The sequence below is a fragment of the Cyanistes caeruleus genome, chromosome 2 (assembly GCF_971803275.1).
Source record: "Cyanistes caeruleus chromosome 2, bCyaCae1.hap1.1, whole genome shotgun sequence".
Lineage (NCBI taxonomy): Eukaryota > Metazoa > Chordata > Aves > Passeriformes > Paridae > Cyanistes > Cyanistes caeruleus.
The window spans coordinates 56,417,005-56,441,816 of record NC_141702.1 but is presented as its reverse complement, the minus strand read 5'-3'; the positions used below and the strand labels follow the sequence as shown (position 1 = coordinate 56,441,816).

At 38.0% G+C, this 24,812-nt stretch overlaps 1 protein-coding gene and 2 long non-coding RNA genes across 10 annotated transcripts in view; 2 read left to right on the top strand and 1 right to left on the bottom strand.

Moving 5' to 3' along the window:
* Nucleotides 1-1,404: 1,404 nt before the first annotated feature.
* On the top strand, nucleotides 1,405-3,287 carry LOC111927708 (uncharacterized). The gene is made up of 3 exons (XR_002863712.2): nucleotides 1,405-1,551; nucleotides 2,531-2,605; nucleotides 3,250-3,287. It is a non-coding gene; the product is annotated as an uncharacterized LOC111927708 (long non-coding RNA).
* A 4,798-nt stretch (nucleotides 3,288-8,085) lies between these two features.
* Nucleotides 8,086-18,133, bottom strand: LOC111927662 (uncharacterized). Of its 6 annotated transcripts, none has more exons than XR_015283228.1 (5): nucleotides 17,598-18,133; nucleotides 17,330-17,442; nucleotides 13,359-16,321; nucleotides 11,691-11,778; nucleotides 10,107-10,198 (listed from the first exon to the last, which is right to left on the bottom strand). It is a non-coding gene; the product is annotated as an uncharacterized LOC111927662 (long non-coding RNA). The 6 variants fall into 6 exon arrangements; XR_015283227.1 differs by having other exon boundaries at nucleotides 17,874-18,133; XR_015283226.1 differs by having other exon boundaries at nucleotides 8,086-10,198; nucleotides 15,455-16,321; nucleotides 17,330-18,133.
* Nucleotides 18,134-18,254: 121 nt separating this feature from the next.
* Nucleotides 18,255-24,812, top strand: part of HBS1L (HBS1 like translational GTPase) — a 59,188-nt gene continuing 52,630 nt past the window's right edge. Inside the window, exons 1-4 of one of the 3 annotated variants that reach the window (XM_086877158.1) lie at nucleotides 18,500-18,645; nucleotides 19,283-19,352; nucleotides 21,075-21,140; nucleotides 22,882-23,019. Coding sequence is in view for 2 of the 3 variants with exons in the window: in XM_086877156.1 (XP_086733282.1) it covers nucleotides 18,464-18,506; nucleotides 21,075-21,140; nucleotides 22,882-23,019 (247 nt within the window). In the remaining variant the exon portion in view is untranslated. Of the gene's footprint in view, nucleotides 18,646-19,282; nucleotides 19,353-21,074; nucleotides 21,141-22,881; nucleotides 23,020-24,812 lie in introns of all 3 variants that reach the window. The other 2 variants (XM_086877156.1, XM_086877157.1) reach the window with 2 other exon arrangements.

Genomic DNA, 24,812 nt, shown 5'->3' with positions numbered 1-24,812 from the left:
TTATTTTATTCAATTCATTTCTCTGCAAAGCAAATTAAAATTGAATGAATTTCCAAAACTATTCAAAGCTATTACAAAACTGTATTATGTCAATTTTCAAAAGTGTTGCCTGCAAAATTTGTATGAATACCTTGATACTTCTAGGGTACATTTTTGCCTTGCCTAAATTCAGATCAGCTGGGGAAAAAAAACATTTAGGACAGAAAACTGTGGGAACTGTCAAAAGGACTAGTAATTGTAGCCCAGAGTCTTCCACTGCTAAACTGTGTCCACATGGACACTGCTAAATGTGTCAAATAACTTTGATTTAGCTAAACTCAAACGACCCACAACTGTCTCTTTCTGATATGGAAAAAACATTTTTTTTTTTTGTTTTCACTTTGTATTACCTCATTTGGAAAGGGATTCATGCTTGACTGGGAAGAACATTCTCATACCTGACAGAAAGTTCAAGCTATTTTTATCTGAGCAATGATACTGGTGAAAGCAATCGACTCAACCTTCCTGTGAACGTAAGGCAGGAATCAGAGCTCAAAGGCCATGGAAGTAACCAAGAGCCATAATCTGGTGGCATTCCAGTGGTCTGTTAGCATGGGTTCTGACCAGTTCCTGGGAGATGACCATCACCACCAGGATTCCAATTAATTTACAGTCTGAGGTAGAGCAGTCAAGATTGATTCTCTGCACTCTGAAATGGCCTTCCAAGATATGAGGAGCAAGTAATGTAAGCAATCCTACTCACTAGAGCCCACTGGTATGGCTGTTTAGAGGCCCAAAAAGAAGAAAACTAAATCACAGGTTTTTGATATGAAATGTTACCCAAAGTTTTTATTCACAAAGAGAAAAAAAAGTTTTTGAAACAACTAGAGATTGTTATGATTGTTATCAGTTTTAAAAATGGCAGTGAATCATCAGAAGTCACCAGCAGTGACTCATACTGTGGTCACAGCTTTCATATGTCAAACAGGTATTTTTCTCAAAGAATACCTTCTCATGTTTCTTTGTTTATAGTCAGTTATTCAGGATATGTCTTTGTCTTTAGTCTTCTCCACGAGTCCATACTATGAAGATACTCACTTCAGTCCGTCAGACTAGCTAATTGTGCAACACCATGTTCGGTACCTCTTCTGGTTCAGCTATTGTAAGCTTTGGATAGTCAAAGACAGCTCAACTCACCTTTGGTTTACAGTGTGTAGGTACACATGAACTCTCCTGCTGATTGCCATGGGATGGGTTGTGTGGGCTTCTGTCCAAGCACTGGGAGCAGATTCTCTGCCTCCTGCAGTCTGGCCTTAAGTCCAGTGCCCACCAAAGCCCACTCATGTTTGACTTCACCAAGCTTTGGACCTGGATACTCCTTTGGGGTGTAGAAGCCATACTGTCATTTGACAATGTCCTCTATAACATTGTCAGAATGCTTTTAGTTGTCTGGAGCAATGCTAAGACACTTGTAAGAAGAAGGATGCAGTTGTGCTCCAGACTTCCTTCTTAGCTCCTGCCTTTACTAACCACCTGTTCAATGGCAGTTCTTCGAGGTTCAACAGCAACTAGGTGGGTAGGATTTAATTTTCCTGTAATGCACTATTTAGTATGTTACCATGCTACTTTCTTCAGGATATACACCTAAAACCACTTCACCCCATTTTCAATAACACCTGTGAATTATTCAATAGAATTTTTTATTATGACTGTACTCAGTCTCTGGGGAAGAGAGAGTCTTGCTGCTGATTTTAAAGATGACTTTCCATTTGGCATAAGTTTTAGTATTCTTTTCTGTGTTGTATATAACATGCCTGTTTTAGGAATTTTTCATTGTTTTTACTATTAGTGAAGAATAGTACCAAATAAATGTGTTATATTAATGTTACTCCTTACAGACACATTTGGAAGATGTGACCATGTATAATGAAAGGACCAGAGTTTCTCTGAATACTTCCTTAAAAATTAAAATCTTTAAAAAAACATTTTTTAAAGTTGCTGTAGAATTTTTTTTAAGAAATTCATTACTGGTTAATTTTAATGGTGTTCACAATATGAACTTATGGAGAAGACTAAAGACAAAGAAATATCCTGAATAGCTGAATATAAACAGAGAAACATGAGAAGGCATTCTTGGAGAAAAATACCTGTTTGACATATGAAAACTCTGACCACAGGTAACCACTTCTTTTTAGAGGAATTGATTGCTTGTGTGGTGATTTGGGGAGGAATACTCTTTACCAGTACAATACGGTCTGTTACACAGGAAGCCTGATACTTTATAAAGGTTCAATTTAAAATCAAAATATTAAAGCTGTAATGCAGTTTTGCCAGTAGCCACACTTCTCCCTCCTGGCATTTTTGGAGAAATCAAGGGTTTGCAACAGGTGGAGTTAGCATGTCTTGGAAAGTTCCTGGGGCACCACAGTGTTTCAGCTGGGCAGAGGGGTCAGGAGCACGGGCTAATGTACAGCAGTAACCAGGCTGACTCCTATGGCCCTTGCTAATGCTAAGTCTTGTTTACAGTTTTGTCCTTTGTTCAACTCTCCAGGGCTTACATACATAGAGTAGCACTTGAAGGAGTGGCTGGCCTTGAGGAAGCAGTCATTTTGAGACTCCTCTTCTGGTATGTTAGAACAAAACTGTGGAGACTTTTAACAGTGTGGTCTATGGATGTGTTATCTCTGTTCTGTTTGACAGGCTTTTGATGCTGTGATGACTCATAAAAAAAAAAAAGAGTTGGCAGAGAAGCCACGATGGGCCATGTGCCCCACTGGTGATAGCAATGAAAAAACAATGTCTCGGACAAAAAGTTTGTCTCAGCCTTTGTTTCAGAAGATACCTTTTGTTATCACTCTTTGCTTTGAAATATATATTTGCACAATTAATTATGCTCAATTTTGGTCTTGTACTAATATATTAAAACACTTCTGTGACGGTTATTCTTTTTTAATTGGACTTGAGATTTTTGTCAGTAGTCTAGAGAAAATTGACAATGCTAATCAAACTTAAATGATAATCAAATTTTCTGTGTGCCATAACTGCAAGTGCTATAATTGTACATTGTATTTGTTTATGCAAGTAAACATTTGAAATTTGTTTAGAAATTATGCATATACATATCAACATATTCCTTAGCTATTTTGTACATATACTTAATTGCATTTAAAGATGCATTTGGGGTGTTTATTCACTCATATGCTTATTGAACAGCTTACTGCATACTGAATATTTCTGATTACAGGGAGGTTCTGTATTTTTAATTTACAGGTGTTTCCATAAGCAAAGGAATTGATGGCTTCCTACAGGTTTGAATCTTTTGTGCCTTAGCCATTTTGACCTCGCTCAACAGTAATTTTTTAATGGCTGACCTGGCAAGACTGATGTGCTCTGTGGTCAGCCAGTATGTGTAGGTCCATTGGACAGCAAGGCAAATATTTATTTGAACTGCTGAGTTCTTCTTTTTGCTCTTCTCTAGTATTAATGTATGAGGTATTCCACTAAGGAGTTAAATTCCAAGAAACACTTAGGATCATAATTATCTTTGAGATACTTGCCAAATTTTGAAATGTGTAGAAACTGGCTAGTGAAATCAAAAGGTATGGGGCAGGAGACAGGCAAAGGAAGAGACAGATCTCTGGACACAATCAAATGTACAATCAAATGCTCATTACCTTAGGAATTCAAGTTAAAAAAAGAAGAGGAAAATTTATGACATTTGGCTTACAGTATCTACTGTAACTTTTCAACAGCTCTAGGACAGAGGTTGCCCCAGATCTATGGTTACCCTGGAATCCATGTCCTGAAATTAAGTTCAACTGAAAAAGGGACAACTAAAACAACAAACTGTTCTATGGCTCTACTGTTGCAAAGAAAACCTTCCAAATAAAGAGCAGTAAATCAAAGTTTTTTTCTACTTGGTCCTAGAGAAAGCCTGATGTAACAGAGTAGGGAAATCTTACAATCACATGATGATATGGGCTACAAATACATTATTCTCACACAGTAGTTACTCTGATCTAGCCAGAATGACCTAGAATTCTCTTTGCTTGTATTGTTTTCACCTTGAAAAAATTTTCAAAATTTCTGGTGCTTTTCTATCTCCTTGGCCTAACTTTATTCTTTTTTCACCTTTTTCTTGTTTCTAGTATTCAAGGTCTCTTAGCACCTGTTGACTGTCTCATTTCCCACAGTTTGTGTCATCATGTGATAACACCAGCTGAAGGGCTGCTTCTAAAACAACAACCACAGAAGCAGACTGTGGTTTTGAGAAAGGCACATTTTGCAGAGGGTGACATCCAACACTATCATGATGCCACCTGCATCTATATTTGAAGTAGTCTCAAAAGTAATATGAATCATGTCTGACTTTGTATAAGTGTCGGAGGTCCAGTGGAGAAATTTGAAAAGAAAATTAGCTGCTTTTATTAAGAAGTTAGTTACTAGCAAGCAAAAATAACACATTTTAAGCACTGAAATTAATTGCCTCCACTAGGATACTTTGAGGCCCTAACCATATCACCACATACCATGACTCTTACTCCTTAGCTCTTCCCCAAATATAACAGCCCCAAACTCTGTACTGCATTCCCATCCTACCTGGTGATCCCAGTAGCAGCTGTACTCGCAGAAGGTCTTTTTGTTTGAAGTTGCCCCTTATTCAAGTACTGTGAACATCTTCTTTCCTAAGACCTCATTCCCTGCCTTCAGACATATTGAGTGAAGAAGGAAGTGACACCTGCTGCCTACCTGAGAAGAAAACTCACCACCCTCATGGAAGACTTATGATTGGGCAGCAACAGTCAAAAACTCCCTCTTCCCTCCTCCAACAGCCAGACAAAACTAGGATGGTATCAGTAAGTGACTTTCAATGTTCAAATACTTCAGCTAGAAGGGTTGGGTCTTTCACATCACTGCTTTCTCCTAGAGGATATAATACTTTTTGAAAGAAAGGTACTACCAAAAAGGCCCCAAGCCATGAAAAATACTAATACTAATACTAAAAAAACAAACCAAATCAAAAGAAGCATGGATGACTACTTAAAAAATACTTTCTATTATCCCCTCACGTGAGCGGGAACAATCATTGGCCTCCTCTTCCCACCTGAACATTGAAGAAAATTCAATGACATAAAAATTAACACTATACTTGAATTCATACTGAACAGGCACCTACATAGTAGGCCTTGATATGACCACCTCCCCACCTCCACCACCTCACAGGTCAGAAAAAAGTTTGATTCTAAGACAGCTTCAGAAGACAACCGTACAGTTATATACAGTATAAAATCTGTATATATCTGTATATATAAATATCTCAGATATTCAGAATAATCTGAATTATTCAGATCAGAATAATTGATTTTCCTGTAAATCCTCAGGATTTTCAATTCTCAGAATGCTACTTTGTTGTATTATTACAATTACAGTGATCCCACAAACAATTACACCAGTTGTGAATGTCTCTGCAGATGTTACTTTCCCTGGGATGGACAACACCTGTCCATTTCCTCAGCAAGGACAGTCAGCCCAGCTAGCTGTTAGCCTGCTTTTAAGGATAGCTACCACACCACATATTTACTTGGGAGAATAAACAGGAAACAATATATGCAAGAACTGGGACGCAGGTTGGGTATGTAAGAGTGCACATCTTGGAGATCCTGAAGCTATGGTATACGAGCTATGTTTATTAGATACTTAGTAGTCAAGACTACTACGGAGTGGAATATGTGAACTACGGGAGGAGTGGAATATGTGAAGAGGGAGTGTTGCATAAATGACAGAGGAGTAAACTGTAGATGAAGAAACCTAAGACAGTGGCTGCAAGCTTAGATAAAGGTCACGGAGTTTTTCTTACACATGCAAGTAAAACAGGGTCAGAGAGCTCACACTCATGCACCCTTCTGCAGTTTCTGGTACTTCTACAGTTTAAGTACACTGATCCTTAAAACCTACCACTACTACTCCAGAAATTGTGTGGGTATCACAAAGTGGAAAGCATGCAATGCAAACCTTTCCCATTAGTTCTGGATAAAATAAATCTGGTTGGGATGAGGTGGTGGAGATTTTTGGATCTCGATTCAAGCCATGTCATGTGTTTTCTGGGTGAATGCACAGTTTCCAGGCTGGTTTACCTATAAATGTAGTCCAAAAGACCTGTTGTAGAAAGGGAGCCAGAACAGAGTGGCCAGGGGTTGTTGGTTGCAGGCCTCTGCCTTTTTTCCTGTCTTTCAAGCATTTACTCAAGAGATCAGGATAAAACAGTACATCTAAAAGCCATGAATCAATTCAAATAGGAACTGCTTCCGTTTACGTAGGCAGCCAGGTTATGTGGTAACGTTAAGACTCTTAATTTATAATCTTTAAAAGGATATGTATTCCTGGACAAGACAGAAAAGAATGTTTGTCAGAAAGGAACAATAAACCAGAAACCAAGTAAGTAATTCCTGTGACGATGAAATCTATCTCAAGGTTAAAGGTAGTTCCATTATAACTGAATGCTGGAACTAAGTTGTAAATCAGCAGGAACTTGTGTGTGGGTTATAAATGAGCATAAAGTATTGTCTTCCAGCTCTCACTGCTGATACCAGGAAAAGCCTTACAGTCTTCACTGGCTGTTGAAAGAAGCGTAATGAAGTGTAGTATTTCTAGTTAAACAAATCACACATGTTATTCTTTGTAATTACTCTATCTTTTGTACACAGGCTGGAGGTTTCATTCACCTTTTTTTAAATGTTTTCTTGTTTTTGCATATATCAATGTTTCATTTTTTGATTTTTTTAAGGGAAGACATTTTGATTTTTCAGAATCAGATGGGGTTTTGAGAGCAGAGGTGGAAATACTGAAATCAACTCACTTTTGTTTCTTAGTGGGAGGCCCACAGGAAACAGCAAAAACAAGTTTCCTCAGCCCAGACAAGTTTAGCAAGATAGTGTGAGCTGAGAGCTCAGACATATACACTGATCATCTGCAGGCCATGTATTTGATGAGCATAGAGCCCCTATTGTTGATGGTGTACAAATCCCCCAGGAATTGTCACACTCATATTGCATAACCAACCAACTTGTCCTCAGTAGAAAAAAATTTACATGAATGAATGGGGGCACTCTTTGAGAAACATCATGGTGTGAATTCTCATGCCCATGAATCAAACAATTTTAAACAAATTGCATATAGCTTTTTTAAAAAAATTTTATTTGCTGATGGTGGCTTAGGTATAATCCTTTATCAGAAGGGACTGTCCTAAGTTGTGGTTGCACTATTAAGGTGATGGTGTTACATAGCTGCCTGCAGACCAGCCACATTTGTGTGCGTGTGTCCCTGACAGATACCTGAAGGTGACACTTCTTCCCATGATCCCGTCTGCCTCTCCTGTCACTGAGTCATGTCAACATTGTTGTTCTACCTCCAACCACTTTGCCACTTGAAAGGCTAAGTATGGGCTTCACTTCTTGCTTTTCCAGGCTAAGTTTAGTTCATGAGAGGCTGCTGAAATACAAACAGGTACCATGGAAATGGAGCTCACTGCAGTTGTTAAGGGTGAAGTCAAGGTCACTGACAAACAGCAGGAAATCAACAGCTGGAGTCACAAACACCATTCATATAAGAGCTTTGCAACATATGGGAACGTATCTGTAGCTGGTTACACTCACAGAGCATGGATGGATGGATGGATGGATGGATGGACAGATCCATGTCCAACACAATCCCCAGAATAAGCATGGAAGTACAGCTTTCCTTGCTGCTCATGCCTTCCCTAACTCCTACCAACAGAAAGTCTAATGAAGAGTAGTTATAATCTAGCATTTGCACACTCTTACAACTGAGATCTACATTTTTAAGCACAAGCTTACTTTTCTTCATTTGTCTGCCGACCTGTGGTTATACAAATCTCTCCATACTTTGTTTTTCATTAGACATTTATCCCTCAAGTAAAGAAGGGAAACAGAGTAAACAACTATGTCTGTGCTGCATAGAACTGGTAGAAATTATTGATTTTTTTAAGCAATGATTTAATCAATTTGCTTTTAAAAAGTTTTTGAAAGATTTGGATTCTTTATTATTACAATTTCCCCTTTTCCATGAAGATCTGGTTGTGGGGAAAATGTGTATAGAAGAATCCATTATTCCCTTCTTGCCTGGGGCTGCAATTATAATGTTAGGCCAGATAGTACCTATTACCTGCCTGCTTCCTGTTATTTTTGGAATGATCTTAAACAAGGTGAAAGTGCTTATTCAGGGTGTGGGAATAGGAAGGCTTTATTTCACTTATCCAAATATAAACTCTGTATTTAGCCAGTATTTTACATGACAAGCTAAGGACCAAAATCAATTCATCTTTATGTGAATCTTACAATAATGTCAAATAAGTTGGATGAGACCCTGAAATAACAAGAATTACACATCCTGTGGGAATCTGCAGATGTTGCATTGTCATTCTCAGCAAACACTGTACACCATGTGGCAGTGCCTGCAAGCACCTCTTTTTTTACTTTCTAACCCTCACAAAGTATTTACTGTTCACAGTCAAGTGTGTTATGTCTGTATGAGGCTCAGACTATAAATAGTCACATTGCTTATAACTGGAACAGATTGCTTGTTTGAGCATTGTCATGAAATAAAACTTTTTACATCAAAGCAACACATCCACCCTTTCACCAGCTAAACCTTTTTCCTTAATACTGCTGATGCAGAGATCACATTTAAACTGTATTGAAAGTCTGTCTGTGTTTTGCTTTTTGTTGCTGATGTAAAGTACTGTAAGAGACAAATTTAGCTTCCAGAGAGACAGGATAGCATAAAAATTAGCAATCTCTTTGGGGGAAACTGAATGTAGACCTAGTTTTACAGATTCTTCCCTTGCTGAAGGAAGTATATGCAATTATTTTGTCTTTCCTCAATTATTATTTTCCTTTCTTCATGCATATATCTTTATTATGGCTATATTTTTGTCCTCCATTCTCAATTAATTGATTTCTCCCTGGTTATTTACAACAGAAAAACATCTCAACAAGATTTCAATAGCTCTATTTGTGCCTTGGAAGCTTGAAAGCAATGTGACTAACCATGGGTTCTTTACTTCACATTGGTAAGTAATACAGTCTTCTACTATTTCACACCTAGCTTAGGATTCTTTTCAGAATGAGAGCATGACAGAGAGAAAAATAATTTCCTCTGGGTCTACACCTGAACAGAATATTTTTTAGAAAGATATGGTAGTTGCAAACAGGTTATAAAGTTTTAAATCCTGTAAACTTAATGTGTAATCACATTGAAGGCATTTGCAAACCCAAGCAATGATGTTCATTTGAACAATATTAATTTATTTCAGGAGCCTGAAAAGTCATGTAATGTGTACAAATGCAACTGCTCTAAGACTTACAAGTGAACTTCCAATACATTGACAGTGTTTTGGTTGGTCATAAATATGTGTTTATTTTCATCTTTGAGATACCAATATTTTGCTGCTATTTCTCTTGTGTGTCATTTCTGGAGAATAATCATGCTGTTCTCATTAGGGCAAAAATACAGGAAAATGATACAGATAATCCTTTTTACAAACAGCTTACAGCCTGAGAGAAGCATTTTTTTTTTCTGGTTGAAGAATAGTGACTTTTCAACAAACAAGAAGTTTTCTTAAAAAATTTGAAATCAATTGATCGCAAAATATCTCTTTTTTCCTCTTTGTTTTGAGAGGTGATATTTTTTTGTTGATATGCACTCAAATATAATATGTCAAGTCTGCTTTAAAATACTGGAAATGGTCATGTCTTTATTGCAAGGTGAAGAGCTCATACAAGCACACAGTAGTTGCTAAGTCCCTGTATTTTTGTAAACTGGCAGGCTTCCTCACCTGCCAAGGGGAAAAAACCCCCAGTACCACACCCAGGCCTTTTTAAGACACTTCCCTCAGGCACAGTTCATTACCTGAAATGCAAACTCTACCAAGCAGCAAAACACAAGGTATTTCCCCTGACTATGGCCTCTACAATAAGGAGTCCACAGATCCAGTTGAGTTTCTTGGTCCTTAGCAGAACTCACTTGATGACTTCCCCTTTGCTCAAATAAAGGCTCAGAAGTGGCTGGTTCCAGTGCTCCTCTCCCACCTCCTCAGGCTCAAAGTGGCCCTTGGTTATTTGCCTCCTCTTCGCTATATTTCACTTTTTTTAATACGATCTTGTGTTTCCACAGATAACATCCATTGAGTTTTTCTCACTGCCTGAGAACATAGATAAGAAATTTGCTATACCTATTATTATCTTTTGTTGCTCAGCTCATGGTTTCTCTAGCAGTAATAGGGTATCTAACACAATTTACTCCACTGGAACTCAATGTAAAATTTTGTGCTTTTGTTCTACCAAAATTCTCTTATTTATACATTTTGCTGGTCTGGTTAGTGTCAAGTCAATTCATGAAAGGAAATGCAATTATCTTTATTGACTTCCTGGAAGTTTGAACCAGGGCCCAAAAGAATTTTTATAAAAAGATGACCAGTATCTTATAGCTGGACAATATTAGTAGCATTCTGCTGTAACTTTTATTGGCAATGAAATGCAGATTTCCTCATGAGCACAGATGAACTAAAGTGTAGTAGGAATATTTTCTGTTACTATTGCAAAGGATGCCCTTACTCATCCTGACGGTAGTAACATTGCCAATCATTCTAAGCTTTCCTTTAACAGAATTATGTGACTGATACAGAGGGCTGGCATTGCATCATAGCTGTAAATTATAACCTCAAATATTTGAAATCCAGCAAATTACAGATGCATCTACCTAATGCTTCACCAGAATAAGGATTTTGAGTGGCATGTAGACATTTTTTTATTAAATTTATTGCTACAGGATTAAAACGCATTCTGGATTAAATTTCACTTAATACACTTTTATACCTTGCAAAGTAGATGATAGTAACTTAATTCACTCACTATAAAACCTGCAGAGTGTCAATTATTAAATACTGAATAAAAGTAATTTCAGTAAGTCCTGAATATCCTACAGTCAAATTGAAGTAATGTGGATAGTCTTTGACGATTTCCATTAAATACTTCAGACTACAGGAATAGTTTATGTTAAATAAAGAAACTATTCCACAAGTAGCGGTGGGATGAAACGTGGATTCTTTTGCACTGTATCTGTTGTCCCCTAACTAATCTTCACAGCTGTAACCAGAATTGTCTCTATTTCTCTGTGACCCATCACTGGGTCCACACTATGACTAATGTGAAACTCTGCGTATACACAGTGCATGTAACATCCACTTTTTACATGTTTCTCCATCTGAGGGAGCACTAATTTGAGTCCCCCTTCTGCATATTGATACTGAATTTATGATGATTAAATATATTAAAATTGGTTTTTCATAAATTTTGCTTCTGTAAAAGCTTTCAAATCCTTCCCCACCAAAAGGCTCCACAAAATTACTAACGTAGAAGGAAAATTAAGTTCATTCTTTATTTCTATGAGTGCAGGGCAAAGAGAGACTGTTGCTGCAGGGACTCTCTCAATTCAAAGATGATGTAGTTGATATTATAAGTCAAAGGTGCTAGCCTCTGGTGTTAGACAGGTATTGTCTGTAGGAATGATTGGCGCAAGGTACCAGTATGAAGTATTCTGGGAAAATATTTTATCCATAGTAGAGAGACAGAAAGAACCATTGTGTTCATGCACGGTTTGTGAAAAAAAAATAATGTTAACTGAATTTGGCTTACACTACAAGGCTGTTGTGTCTTTCAGGGAATTCATTCCACGGATACAAACATAAAACTCATGTGGACTTCAATACAAAGATGAAAGCACCTGAAATCAGCAACAAAATCATGTAAAAAAATTATAATTTTAAGAACATTAAGCAAATGTTCATATAGTTAACTTGTCCTCAGAGATAGCTTACAAAGTGAGACTATTCTTTTGGACAGTTTTTTTTGAGATACCATGATGTTTAATTAGAATATCCACATCAGTTCAGCTTTGGACATCAATATTAAAATATTGATTCATAAGGCCTAAGCTATGTTTGCTTTTATAAAGCACAGATATGAAAATTGGGGAGATGAATAAGATACTGCCAGTTAAACTGAAATCAGGCTGTCACCCATGAGGTAGCTGCTGCAGCACCCTAAGACCAAAAGCTTACATGCTGTTGTTCATAATATGTAGTGTACAAACTTGGAAACTTTGGACTGGTAATTTTATTTTTTAATTGGTGCTTCTCCTTCACACTTTGTGGCTTAATGTTTTCCTATTATCGAAGTCTTGCATATTTTAAGCACCCACCCAATTCTGTGGTATTAAGTATTTTTTTTTTAAGGTCTGAGTGACAAGTACATTGATATAAGTGAATCATCATTTTGCAGGCATAAATTCTTATCAGATCGGTTTTCTCATAGATTTATACATTTAAGACAGTGCATCTGCCATGAAAGATTAGCTCATGGAAGATAGGACACTGTTCTAATAGCAAGTGATAGAATTTTATACTTTAAACATGTGAAACAAACTAGATAGTAAATGAGCATCTTGTTAAGTAGTTTCCGGTTATCAGATAAAAAGAAAAAATGGAACTAAAAGGATATTATTGCATAGATTATTGCAAGATTTCCATTCCCTGCTAGAGTCTCTGCTTTGTGATGAAGGACTGCATTTGACTCTAGGATACACCAAATATAACCAGAAGACAAAGCAAAAAATGCAAAATAAAAGAGCATCTGAAGTGCATAATATCATGTGATTTCAGGATGAATTAGCAATACCTGCTATGGGATTCTTCAGTGTGCAGTACATGAGAATCATTTGAAAGATAAAGAGGGATTGATAATTTTTTGAAGAATCACCCCTTGAAAGTGAAATTTTTGAGGCGAGAGGAAACAAAGACTTTAGTCAGACTGACGTATAGTATCAGTCTGAATGAAGCCATGTTTCTTATTCATCAAATGGTGCTTCCTGACACATTTAGTAACACCATATAAATCTTTTCAACCTGATGTATCCCAGTTTTACAGACTCACTTCTGAGTCTCACATGCGAAGAAACGTGACTCAGAATAACCATGGAGGTTAACCATGAGAGAGGCAAGTACAGGGGGTTTCCCTGACTCAATAGCCCAAAATATATAGTTGGGTTTGTCAAAGGCAGGTCTGAAAAATCTAAAAGTGCAGAATACGGAAAACAAAATCAGAGTAATTCTAACATAATTCTTGGACTTTAACAAGCTGCTTTCTCAACAAGCTAAATATTATTGTGCCTCCCAGAAGCACATGTCTCAGCATTTGTTTTTCATTTAACGTCATAAGAAGAAATCAGTAGTGGAATGTCTTAGTAGATTTGTGTCATTAATCACTCCATACAGAAAAGTGATGAATTTCTCAAACTATATTTACCCTGTTTTGATTTGCAGCTACAGATACTTGTGTAATGTCTCTCAAAAGACATTTTCCAGGATCTAAGGTTGGTTTGTTGTTTTTTTTTTCCTATGGATGAAGTAGAAAAAGGTCTCACTGCTGTTACTGAAAACTTGATTGCATCTCTATGTCCAGTCATTACAGACAAATTGATGCAGTCACAGTTTATGGCAGTAGCCAGGATCCATGACAAACTTTTAAAAGTGCTTCATAAATTGATGTATATAACCACACACAACAGAATGCTGCCTTTATGCACTATAAATATATATATATGTCATTATAAATTGCTTTAGTGTGGACATGTGCATTATATTCAACCAAGTCATAATGACAGCCTTCTGTTTTGTTTCTTCCTTAGGTCTTCAGCTCCCTTGATTTATCCTGTCAGTCACCTGTAGCAAGAAAATATACTGAATCTCTAACATGAAAATTTTCATACTTCTCAGAATTTTATATAGACTTGAAATATTTATTGTGATCATGTTTAAGTATTCTTGTCATATTCACAAGGGTCTAAACTGTTTAAATCTTGCTAACTTTTCAGCCATGATCATTTATTTTGCTCATGAACTTTGTAGTGTAATTCTGTGCTAAATGAAAATTGTCTACTTTTAACTGTTTAAAATTAGCCTTCTTTCAGTTTCAAGGAAATTGAGAAAAGCTGTTACTATGAGAAAAAAAAAAAAAAACAAAACCCAATGGTTATTTCTCAGCCACTCCTAGTATAAACTTTGGCCAGGTTTCATTTTATACATCTCTGTAAGACAAACTCTTAATCCTTTTCATCTTTCTTCATATAAGAAATTTCCAATACCCCTGATAATTTCCATCACTTATCTCTCTCTGTACCAACAATAAACTTCATAGACCAACTAGAAGTGAATGACACTCTGTTGTAATAAAATATTATTTTTATTCAGGGGTAAAAACCAATAGATACTAGGTTTTCACTGAGTGCTTCACAGTGGCTTTAGCTACCATGCTCTTGGCATCCATGCTCGAATTTGAACTCCTCTTGTCCCAGCTGTGCAGTTCAAGGCAGTTCCCCTCCTTGCAGAGACTGAACTTCCCTTTCTGGGCCAATATTTGGGTCATGGCAGATGAGAAGCAGTCTGAGAGCCAGCAGGGAGGCAGCATGATAACAGGGGAACTTGGGATTGAAATCAAAGAGTCTCAGAAAGTATAGATATACCCAAAGTCACTGAAATACTTTATTCCTTATTGTAACAGGAAGTTTAGATACTTGTGAGGAACACAAATGTGGTTGACTTGGCAGTGTTAGGTTTATGGCTGGATTAGACTCAAGAATCTTAAAGGTCTTTTCTAGTAATAAAGATTCTGTTTTAAACTATACAAATAGGTCACTTTTCCAGATTAAATTGCCATTACATTACTGTTTGCCATCAGCTGCCATCTAATTTAGCAGTTAATAGGTCCTGTTGAAACTGTGCAAGGTCTTGACTTAACACAAATCACTCATATGTGAAACTTGTTCTGCATTCATCCATTCCCAAAGAAATAATAAATATATTTAACAAGCTCATTCATACTGTGGAAAATTGGAGACACTTGCTATTTACCATATGTACAAAATGATAATTTATTAATACTCTGTTTTCTAACTTTTAAATCAGCTTCTGACTACATGACATCAAAAAGATGTATTTACTGGCTCCAGTTCTTTTGAGCTAGTCAGATCATTAAGCAGCTGGAAATGTGTTTAGTGACATTGATAATATCTATATTTTAGAACTTAACACCCACACCTGGTAGTGTGGTAAAACATCTGGAATGATGCTGGTTTTTTTTCCCAGACCAGCCCTTGCTTGACTTTGGTTTAAAAGGACAATACCATATTGAAATAGACTGAATATTTTGTAACTAAGACTACTAAACTATGAAAAAGATTGGCAGTTTCACTTTAAGAAGAAATAACATCATATGAAACACTTTCCATTTAGCTAAAATGAAATTATTAAATATTTTATCAACTGATTCTTACAGTTACAAAAAAAAATTCATGGTGCTGGGGCTGGGAGTGCCTAGCAGATTGCTGAAGAAAAGAGGATTACCAGAAATGCTGCCACCTGGATTGAGACTGACGATCTTAGTTCACTTCTTAAGGCACACACCTTAAAGTAATATATAATCTCAGTGGGCAGGAAGGAAATGAATGCCAGAAGTGACCTGGTTAGTCACTCCTCAGTCAGAGCTGCCGGAGCCAGACTGACGAGCTTCTCTGATGGTGCTTTAGTTGTTGCTGAAGGAAAAATATTTAGTTATAGACTGCTTTGATACCAGATGAATACTTTTCATGAACCTTACATTCAGGTACAAGTAGCACTAACTGAGATATAGCTAGGGCTTGAGGACGAAAGCTTATTATTTCTTGAACATCTTTCCCTAAAATATTTCTATAGGCCTCAGAATTAAGAAAAGGCAAGGAATAATCACAGTATATTTATGACTCTTTGAAGATACTAGATAATATGAAATAATTGTGCTCCTGTAAGAAATTGTTGTCTTTGGGTTATTTTTCTTAGGTCTTGTATGATATAGCCTATTACACTTTAAATGAAGAAATGCAGCAACCTTTTAAGTTCACTGTTGATACCATGGAAAGACTACATAGTATATCATTGACTTCATTTGGCTTACCCTTTATATTTTTACAACTGTTATTTATTTTCCTGTTTTGAACTAATTTTAAAATCTTGAAAATAATGTTATATTTGACAATCAAGCAAATGAAATGAGCATTATATCTGTGGAGGTCACAGTCACTGAAAATCAAGAGAATTAATAAAAAAAATTCAAAAGTGAAAAATTTATTATTTGGTAAGCAGCTGGTGATTTATATAAAAAGCATCAATAAGAAGGATAAAAGAAATATCTTCACAACACAATGGTCAGGTGTGAGAAATGAGAACTGTCACTACCTGAAAGAAAAAACAAAACCAAAACCAACCTAAATTTACATGATTAATATGTACTGGAATTTTTGACATTAGAAGAACAGGATTGAAATAATTCTAGAGGCTGGAAAGTGTGTATTTTAAGTAAAGCTGTTGGAGGTGGACTGGCAGGATGCTCTATAATTGTAGTGACACAGTGTCTCAAGTTACTTCACTGAAGGCTCAGAAAGCTGAAATCAGGCTTTGAATTTAGAAGTGTGCTACCCAGGCCGTAGTAATTATGGATGACAGCAAGTCTTCACTTTAGTATCTTTGACTCATGTCAAGAGATTGGGACAGATAATGATTAGCACAACTACTATTAAACCTCTGCTGCAGAGAACATTTGGGACACTAAAGGCCAACAGGATACCAGTATCAGAAATCTTTGTTTCCAATTCTGTTTTAATCCTAGCCCTGTATGAAAGTCATTTTATAGAGCCTAAGCCTGTTCAGCTGCATGTACTTCTCTGTAGAAATGAGTTAGAAATATGCAAATAACATAAGGAAACAATCTGCACCTTTGCATATTATTTGTATATGAACACAAACTTTTGGCTTATGGTGAATACTCCCTGTCTGTGGTGGTGACCAGGAAGGATATGGAGTGGTAGATAGTGACAATTTTGGCATGTGGGCAAGGACAAGACAATAGTTAGGTGGCATGTACACAAGCAGGGCATGTGATTGTAGGGATGTGTGGCTGTGAGCTGGGGTATTGGAGAACACCTGAAGCACACAGGTGGCTGGAGGGGGACTCAATTTCTGGTATTGTCAAGACTGGATGAAAAAGATGGTAAATAAGTTATTGAAGGTCTCAAAGATGAAGACACCTGACTTCAGAAATATTAATGGCATCATCTGCCTAGCAGCTCCTGAGTCTATAAATGAATGCAGGTATCTGGGGAACAGTTGGGCTTGCAGATGTAGAAACAGATTCTGTCAGAGCTGGAGCTTGTAAACTGGGATCTCCATCCCAACTCCCTTTCTCACCAGAGCTTAAGGTCTTTTCTGCTTGTCCTTCCCTGTCTGCCCCAGCAAGGCAAGTAGCTGTAGGAACATTCCTCAGGTATCTGAACCCTTGGCAGTGCAACTGCTCCTGCAGGCTGAAACTTGGCATTAGACAGTGTCACAGTAATGTGCCAATGTAGTCAGATCAAGGCTTCATGGAGCCTAATGCTCTGACATTTTGCTTCTTAACACTGCCAACAATAATGCTAATTATTACTTGCATTGCTTGCATTTACCTACAGCAGCTCACCTAAGCCTGGCCACTAGTCAGCCCCTGGACTGTAAAGGCTACGCATCATCAAAAGCCAGGTCAGCTGGAGCTGTTTCAGATCCAGAATTGAGAAAGGCCTTGTCATTAATTTCAAAGCCTTTCAAACCCAGTTCCTGTGGTGGTACACAGAAAAAGTACACTTCTTCCTAGTGTTTTTAAATAAGCATACCCTTGGTGAATTTAGACCTATGTAGAATGCTCCCTTTTAATCAATGATGCAACTATTTTTGAGTAAGTTTTAAAACACTTGCTTACATGTAAAATTTCCCATTTTTGGCTTGAACCAAACTCATAAATTGATAGAAAATGGCACCTCTTATCTAGTTTTTCCTCGTAACTCGCATTACTAAACAGACAGCTACTTCAGATAAGACTCTATGCTACTAGACCCTGCAGAACCACAACGTTTGTTCGGGTTGGAGGAGGCCTCCAAGATTATCGAGACCAAACTTGGGCTGGTCCCCACCGGGTCAGCTACACCACAGCTCCAAGTGCCACCTCTCGTAGCCACTCGGTCGTACCGGGGCCGGGGCCGGGGCCGGGGCCGGGGCCGTCGCTCCTCCCCCTCCCTCCGCCGCCCGCCTCAGCCGGGCCCGGCGCGGGGGCGGGGCGCGAGCGCCTCCGGGAGCCGCCCCCGGCCCCGCGCGCCCCGAGCCAGCGCGCGAGCTAGGCGGGCCGGGCCGCGCGCATGCCCAGCAGCGCACCGGAGCGGAAGCGGCGCCCCGCGCGCCTGCGCAAGGGGGGATTCCGCCAGGCGCCGCCGGGCTTCAACATGGCGACCTAGGCCGGCCGCGCCAGCGCCACCGCGGGCGGGCGAGCGAGCCAGCGAGGCCGTCGCCGTCGTCATGTCCCGGCACAGGAACGTCCGAGGATATAACTACGACGAAGGTAGTGGTTATGGCGAGCAGGCGCTGGTGACAGCAGCTGCCGGTCCCTCCGCGCTCCTCCTGGCCTGTGCCCCTGCCACCGGTCGGGCCTCCCGTCCTGGTGGCCGCGGGCAGGAGGGTGTGGCGGGGCCCACACGGCGGTAGGGGAGGGCCCGGGGGGCTGTCAGGGGCGGTGGGAGGGGAAAAGCCGCCCCCTCACCTCCCCTCGGCGGGGGTTGGCCGGGGCTCCGGGCGAGGCCTCTCCCCGCCCCGTTCCCGGCCCGAGTGGGGACGGTCGGGCACACGTGGCCACTCCGCCATCCAGGACCTCCTTCTGCTGCCGGGGCTTCCCGGGAGCTTCCACACGAGGAGAGCGTGGCCTTGGGACGTGGTCCAAGGCACAGCTGGGTTCTACCTGCATTGCCTTGAGCTTCCCAAATTGACTCCGCTTTTTAGTGGCGGCACTGACTTGAAAAAAGCCTCAGTACGGTTGAACCCATCCATTTTTAGTCTTGAAAAACATAAAAGTTTGTATTCACGGCCAAACTCTAGCAACGTGTTGCTGATGTTAATAGGAGTCAGCAGCTGTTACTTGAGGAAGAAATGTGATTCTTAAAGATGGAGTTGTGCATTTAAGGAATAATCTCGTTTTCAGGCAGCTGTCTCATTTTAATTAAGCTTCTTGCATGGAATGAAGGAGGTCTTCCAATAAGAACTTGTACCTGCAGCTTTCTTTGTGCCCTGGCCCCATTAACTTAGGTAAACTGTAAATCAGAGTATTTTTTTCCCCCCTCAAAGTCATTATTGGCTTGGGCTGTGGAGAAATGGACACACTTCAGTTCATTCTGGTATTTTGAAGAACCCTTAGGTAAGAGAGCAGCAATTTTGTTCCTTCACTGTCAGATTATTTAAAAAATGCAAGAAATGCTTCAGCGTGCCTCTGGTCTTCAGTTGAGTGAACAGACTACACAGGTTTTATGTATTATAGTAGTGGAAACTGGGTTTTGCACTCTGATCTTGGAATTTCTTGGAAGTTGTAAATTCTGGTGAGCTGTGCTGGCTATGTGTTCCCACCTTGCAGTTTCTGCTAGTGTAAATTTACCTTGAAAATCTTGAACTAAATTAGGAATTTTACTGCTTGATTTTTCATCCTTTAGAGACCATTTTTCATCACAGATGGGTTGAAATGTTGGTTTCAGCTGAGTCTCTGGATTTTGAGAAGTTGAGTGTGCAATCCATAGAGTTAATTTCAGTGTTCATAACTCTCTTTTAATGAGTTTGCTGAGATACACAGTTATTTGCTGCAGCCATTAAGTTGCTATTTCTATTGGAAACATAACTGTGAGGGTACCTGTCAGGTCTTGCCACCATATGTTTTTTCTGTAGTCACACAGGAACATTTATGGCCCAAATGAAATAGGCTGTGTGTCTTTTCTATTTAATGCAAATTGTTCTTTTTATGCTGCGTGTGTTTCTGTAATGCCCATATATGATTCGCATTTCTCAATAGAAAAGTTTTAGAGTAAAATATTTAGAGTATTTTTTGGTTTCCTTTTATAGGAAAGCTTCTGAGGCCTTAGATCTTCTGGTCTTTATTTGACCATGTTCCCTTTTTTTCCCATCTCCTTTCTGAGATTCTGTGATCATAACCAAATGTGTTATGCCATCTGCAAATATCTTGGCAATACAGCTGGAATGCTTAAGTAGCTTCTACTATCTTCTCTGTAATTTATGTATTTTTTAAATGCTAATTGTTATGGTCAGTGCATGTGGTGGTCTGTCTTTTAAAACAATGAAGAATAGATATTACTTGTGAAACTGCCAAGTGCAGTAATGTCTTTAATATAGTTTGTCACTTTTTTCATGTATTTCATTATTACTTAGTGAAAATTACACTTTTTTTAAGATTGACGTAATACTAGGATTAGTTTTTGGAGGGAAAGTTGCATAACTTACACTTCGTATTTCTTTTTTTATGAGGAAAGAATATTTTTATCTTTAAGTAATTGTGTAAGATACTTGCTTTTTATCTGAAACAATTTTGCATATTCAAAGGGAATTGTGAATTGTTTTTTTTTGCTTTGCTGAACTTCTTTACAAGGTGGATGGGTGTGAGCATAAAATAGAGAAGAAATGTGAGACATGCATAGGAGTAGAGTAGAAATGCTGATCCTGAGTTGTTGGAGTAGAAATTATAATTAAACTGTCTGTCTGGGGTGAAGACTGAGAGGTCAAGCAGACATATCAAGAGAAGTGCCGTGGGTAGAGATTTGTGGAACTGTAGAAAGTTGGATTTAGTCTGTGAGAGCAAAGGAGATGCTGAAGGAGGAGGTGTGAAATGTGGTAGCTCTTGAAAATTTTCATTCTAATGAATAAAGCATTAAATGTTAAATTATAATATTGTAATGAAATTTTATTATTGAAACCTAGAGGCTTACTTCTTACCTCGGTAAATAAACAGAATCTAACTATACTTCTGGAATACAGGAAGTGCATTGTTTCATAAAACCTTCTGCAAAACCTATGCTTTGAATTATATTATTAAATAATCATATTGTGCAGATTAATCTTGCTGTTTTTTGCTTCACAGACTTTGAAGATGATGATGTGTATGGCCAATCAGTAGAAGATGATTATTGCATTTCTCCTTCAACAGGTTAGTTCAAATAATTATCAAGTATTGCTCATTGATACCTGTTCAGATATTTATTTCTAAATTAAAACAAATTTTAAAAACTAGCGACACTTTTGAAAGGTGCCTAGTGGCCATAATCCTGTTACAGTCAGTTGTGTAGTATTAGACATTGGATTTTTGAAAGTCCCATTAGACAGCTGGCCACATCCTGAGTCCTACATGTATATTATCCTAGATGGTTGGAATATACTTGGTAATGTAAAAATATGCTCTGTGGCAATGTGTTAATAATCTTGAAACATCTGGTATCTTTTCACATTTATCTTACCTGGTTAGTAGGATCTACCTGGGTTTAACAGTTGTTAACCTGTGCACCTGATAGTTGATGTCTTTTATGCATCTTTGAGTAAATGTGGGTTGCACTGCTGGTCCTCTCATGCAAGAGCATGTGGAGCTAATCAGCCTTCCAGCATTTGCAATGTTGCAAAGTAGATGTAAAAATAGCGATGGCTGTGTGCTCAGGTAAGGCATAGTTGGAGTGGCTCAGCCCAGCTAAATTCAGCCTGGGTATAGAACCATTGGTTTGTGTTCTCCAGTCAATTCTCTGGCAAGATCATCAGTTTAGGGTTTCCCCAGATTTGGTGGCAGTGTTTCTAGAGCTGAGTAGGCCCTGGAAATAGTGCAGCTGGTGTTGACATGAAGCTGTGCTACTGCAGGTAACTGATTTGGATCTGATCCACTGTGACTGTGATGTAGTGTGTGACCTCTGGCCTCAGGAACTTGAGATAGTTAGGTTTTAAAACTCTGGTCCATCTCCCATGCTGTTGATTTCAGTCATGAAAATGTGCAGTGTATACTTTTTGCTAAAGTGTAGACTGATAAATGGCAAAATAAATTCCTGTCCGTGCGCAGTAATTTTCCTAAGAACACTTTGTGTGGAAGCTTCAATTATAAAATAATCTGATCTAGATTGTATAACAATAGTTACTTCAGTTATGGTGATTGAATATGAAATGGTGTGTATGCATTTGGGAAACAGTTGCTAGGAGTTGCTACTTCTGTGGATTTCAGATTTTACATCATGAGAGGCAGTTAGTTTACATTATACTTTGTGTATTTCTGAGAGAGTATAATGACTGGGGTTATTTTTCAGCAAGGAGTTTTATCTGTATATGCCTTAATATGACTAAATCAGAGTGAAACCACGCACTTGTTTAAAGTTTTGTGTGAATATGCGTTCTTAATCATGGGCTGTATTTCTAATGAAATTCCAAGAAAGAAAGTATGTGTTCAACTCTATTAAATTCTTATCAGTAATTTAACAGTCGCATACTACATACTATAAAAGCAGTGTTAGTTTTATGCTAACTTTTTGTAATTCAAATTAAGTTTAAAAATGATTGTGTAAGGTTCTGGAGACATTAGGCCATAGATTTGTATAGACAATACTGTTTTTCACACCTGGAGTATAAACTTTGTTGTAATGATGAACTTTGCAGAATTATTGCATTTCATTGATACGGTGATATTGCTCAGCTTGTAGTTCCAGTGTGATGGCAACTTATTTATATTTTAGCATGAGCTGTTGTATGCTCTGTGCAGTCCTCAAGTAGTAATTATACAATAGTGTCTCACCACTCCCTTGAAACCACTGCAGCAGTTCAGCACCCTAACTTACTTGACCTTTAGTTATGTTTTGCTTTTAAAGGAGGAGGAAACATTTGACTTTTTTTTTTAATACTTTGTTTTTTACCTAATGCAGCAGCTCAGTTTATTTACTCCAGACGAGACAAACCAGCCACATTTGCTGAGCCATTAGAAGAAGAATATGGCTATGAAGGTACCGATGCTGCTGCTGATTGTTTTACACCCACTCATCAGTTGACTGAAGTTGATAGAGGTAATTATAGAAAACAACTATCAGAATAATCTCTTGCATGAATTAAAGATTTACTAGAATAGTCTTAAATTAATATTTCTTGCTTGACTGACATTGCTCACAACTTTGGAATCTTGTTATTAAAAAATACCCTTAGGGAGCTACCTTCAGTGGTCATTCTTCAAGTTTGTAATTACTTTTTGTGTACTACTTGTAACTTGGTTGCACACATTGAAATGTGTTCTTAGTTTCTTACTAGAAATAGTGAGTTTTTATGTGAAGTGGAGGCATTAGAACAGCTGTACTGACAGCTCAAATCTTGACTCTTGAGTGTTATAACTGAGTATTAGAATTAAAATGATTTCTTTGTTTTGTATTCCAAATTATAGCAAGTAGCAGTATTTAAGAGGTTTTCAAAGTCTTGCATTTCCTTGAAAGAGTAGCCAATATTCTGTACAATCTTTTCTTACCCTGTTTTGAATTCGTAAAACTTTTGTTTTCATTCATTCTTGCAGCCGTGAATTCCACATTACAAGCTGAGTTCTGAGCTGAATGGTTGGGGAAAAAGACTTGATTTTGTTTTTTAAACTTCCTGCCTAATTGCCTAATTACGTGCTTTGTGAAAAAGATTCACAAGTCTCTTTCCTAAGTATTAATAGTTAATATAGTTTTTAATGTTTTGGAAATAACCAGGGTTATTTTTAAAATGTTGAAAAGATCAGACTAAAGTGTATTGAAATTTGGTACTTAAAAAAGTTGCAGAACATTCAGAACAGTGAATTCTAAAGAATTTTGATTCCATTTCAAGTAAATTGGTAGAAGTTAAGCTAATGCTTAGAGATATGGTTAAATATTATATGTTAGGGAATAATATACATGTTTTTATGGCAGGAAATAAAGCTGTGGAGGGCAATTTGAAAGAATTAGCCAGTATAATGGTACAGGTCTTCTAGACAATGTAGTCCTCTGGCACTGTGGAATGCTTTTGACGCTCAACCAGTTAAGAGCTAGTATTGGAGCAGGAAGGAAAGTAACATTTTAGACTAATAAAAGAGGAAAAAGAAACCTCAAAATATCCACTTCTACTGTGAAAACATTAGTGGTCTCACAAGACCTATTATGTTTGATACAGTATGTAGTGTTGGCCATTAATACAAAATTATTGATGTAGCCAGGGTGGCTGCAAAGAGTTTTATAAGGTTGTTCTTGTTGAGTATTAGACAGTAAAATGTCAACCAGCACATTGTGCAGGGCTCTGCCCACGCTTGTTTTGCAGAACAAATGTCTGGGGAAGATTCACTTGCTATTTGAATTACAGGTAAAGGGTGCTAATATAAGTAACCTTGTGGAAGGTTGGAATTCTGTGATGTTGAATTCCCTTAAACAAACTTATTTTAACATCTTCAAGGATGTGTTCAAATAAAAATATGTAGCTGTCTTCCTGTTCTTCAGTTCCTATTTTCTAAAATCTGAACTGGCAGAAACTGGGATTTCAGGAAGATTTTCTTCTGCTCTTTAGTGTTTGTATGGCTTGCAGTGAGTGGCAACCTGGTGAATTTTCAGTCTCTTGTTGTCCAGCAAGTATCTTAGTAAAGGTGTATTATAGTTGCAGAAATATGCTCCGAAGAAAATTGATTTTATCAGCCAAAAATATATTACAGTTTTTGAAAAGGTAAAGATTACAGGTAGTTTGAAACCTGGCATGTTGATCCTGGTTTTCAGTTGTTAAGGCCTGAGGACCCTGAAAATGCTGTTTTACTTTGGGTGTTAATTGTACCATCTGTAAACACTTAAAATGCGCTGTTTAGTGGGAT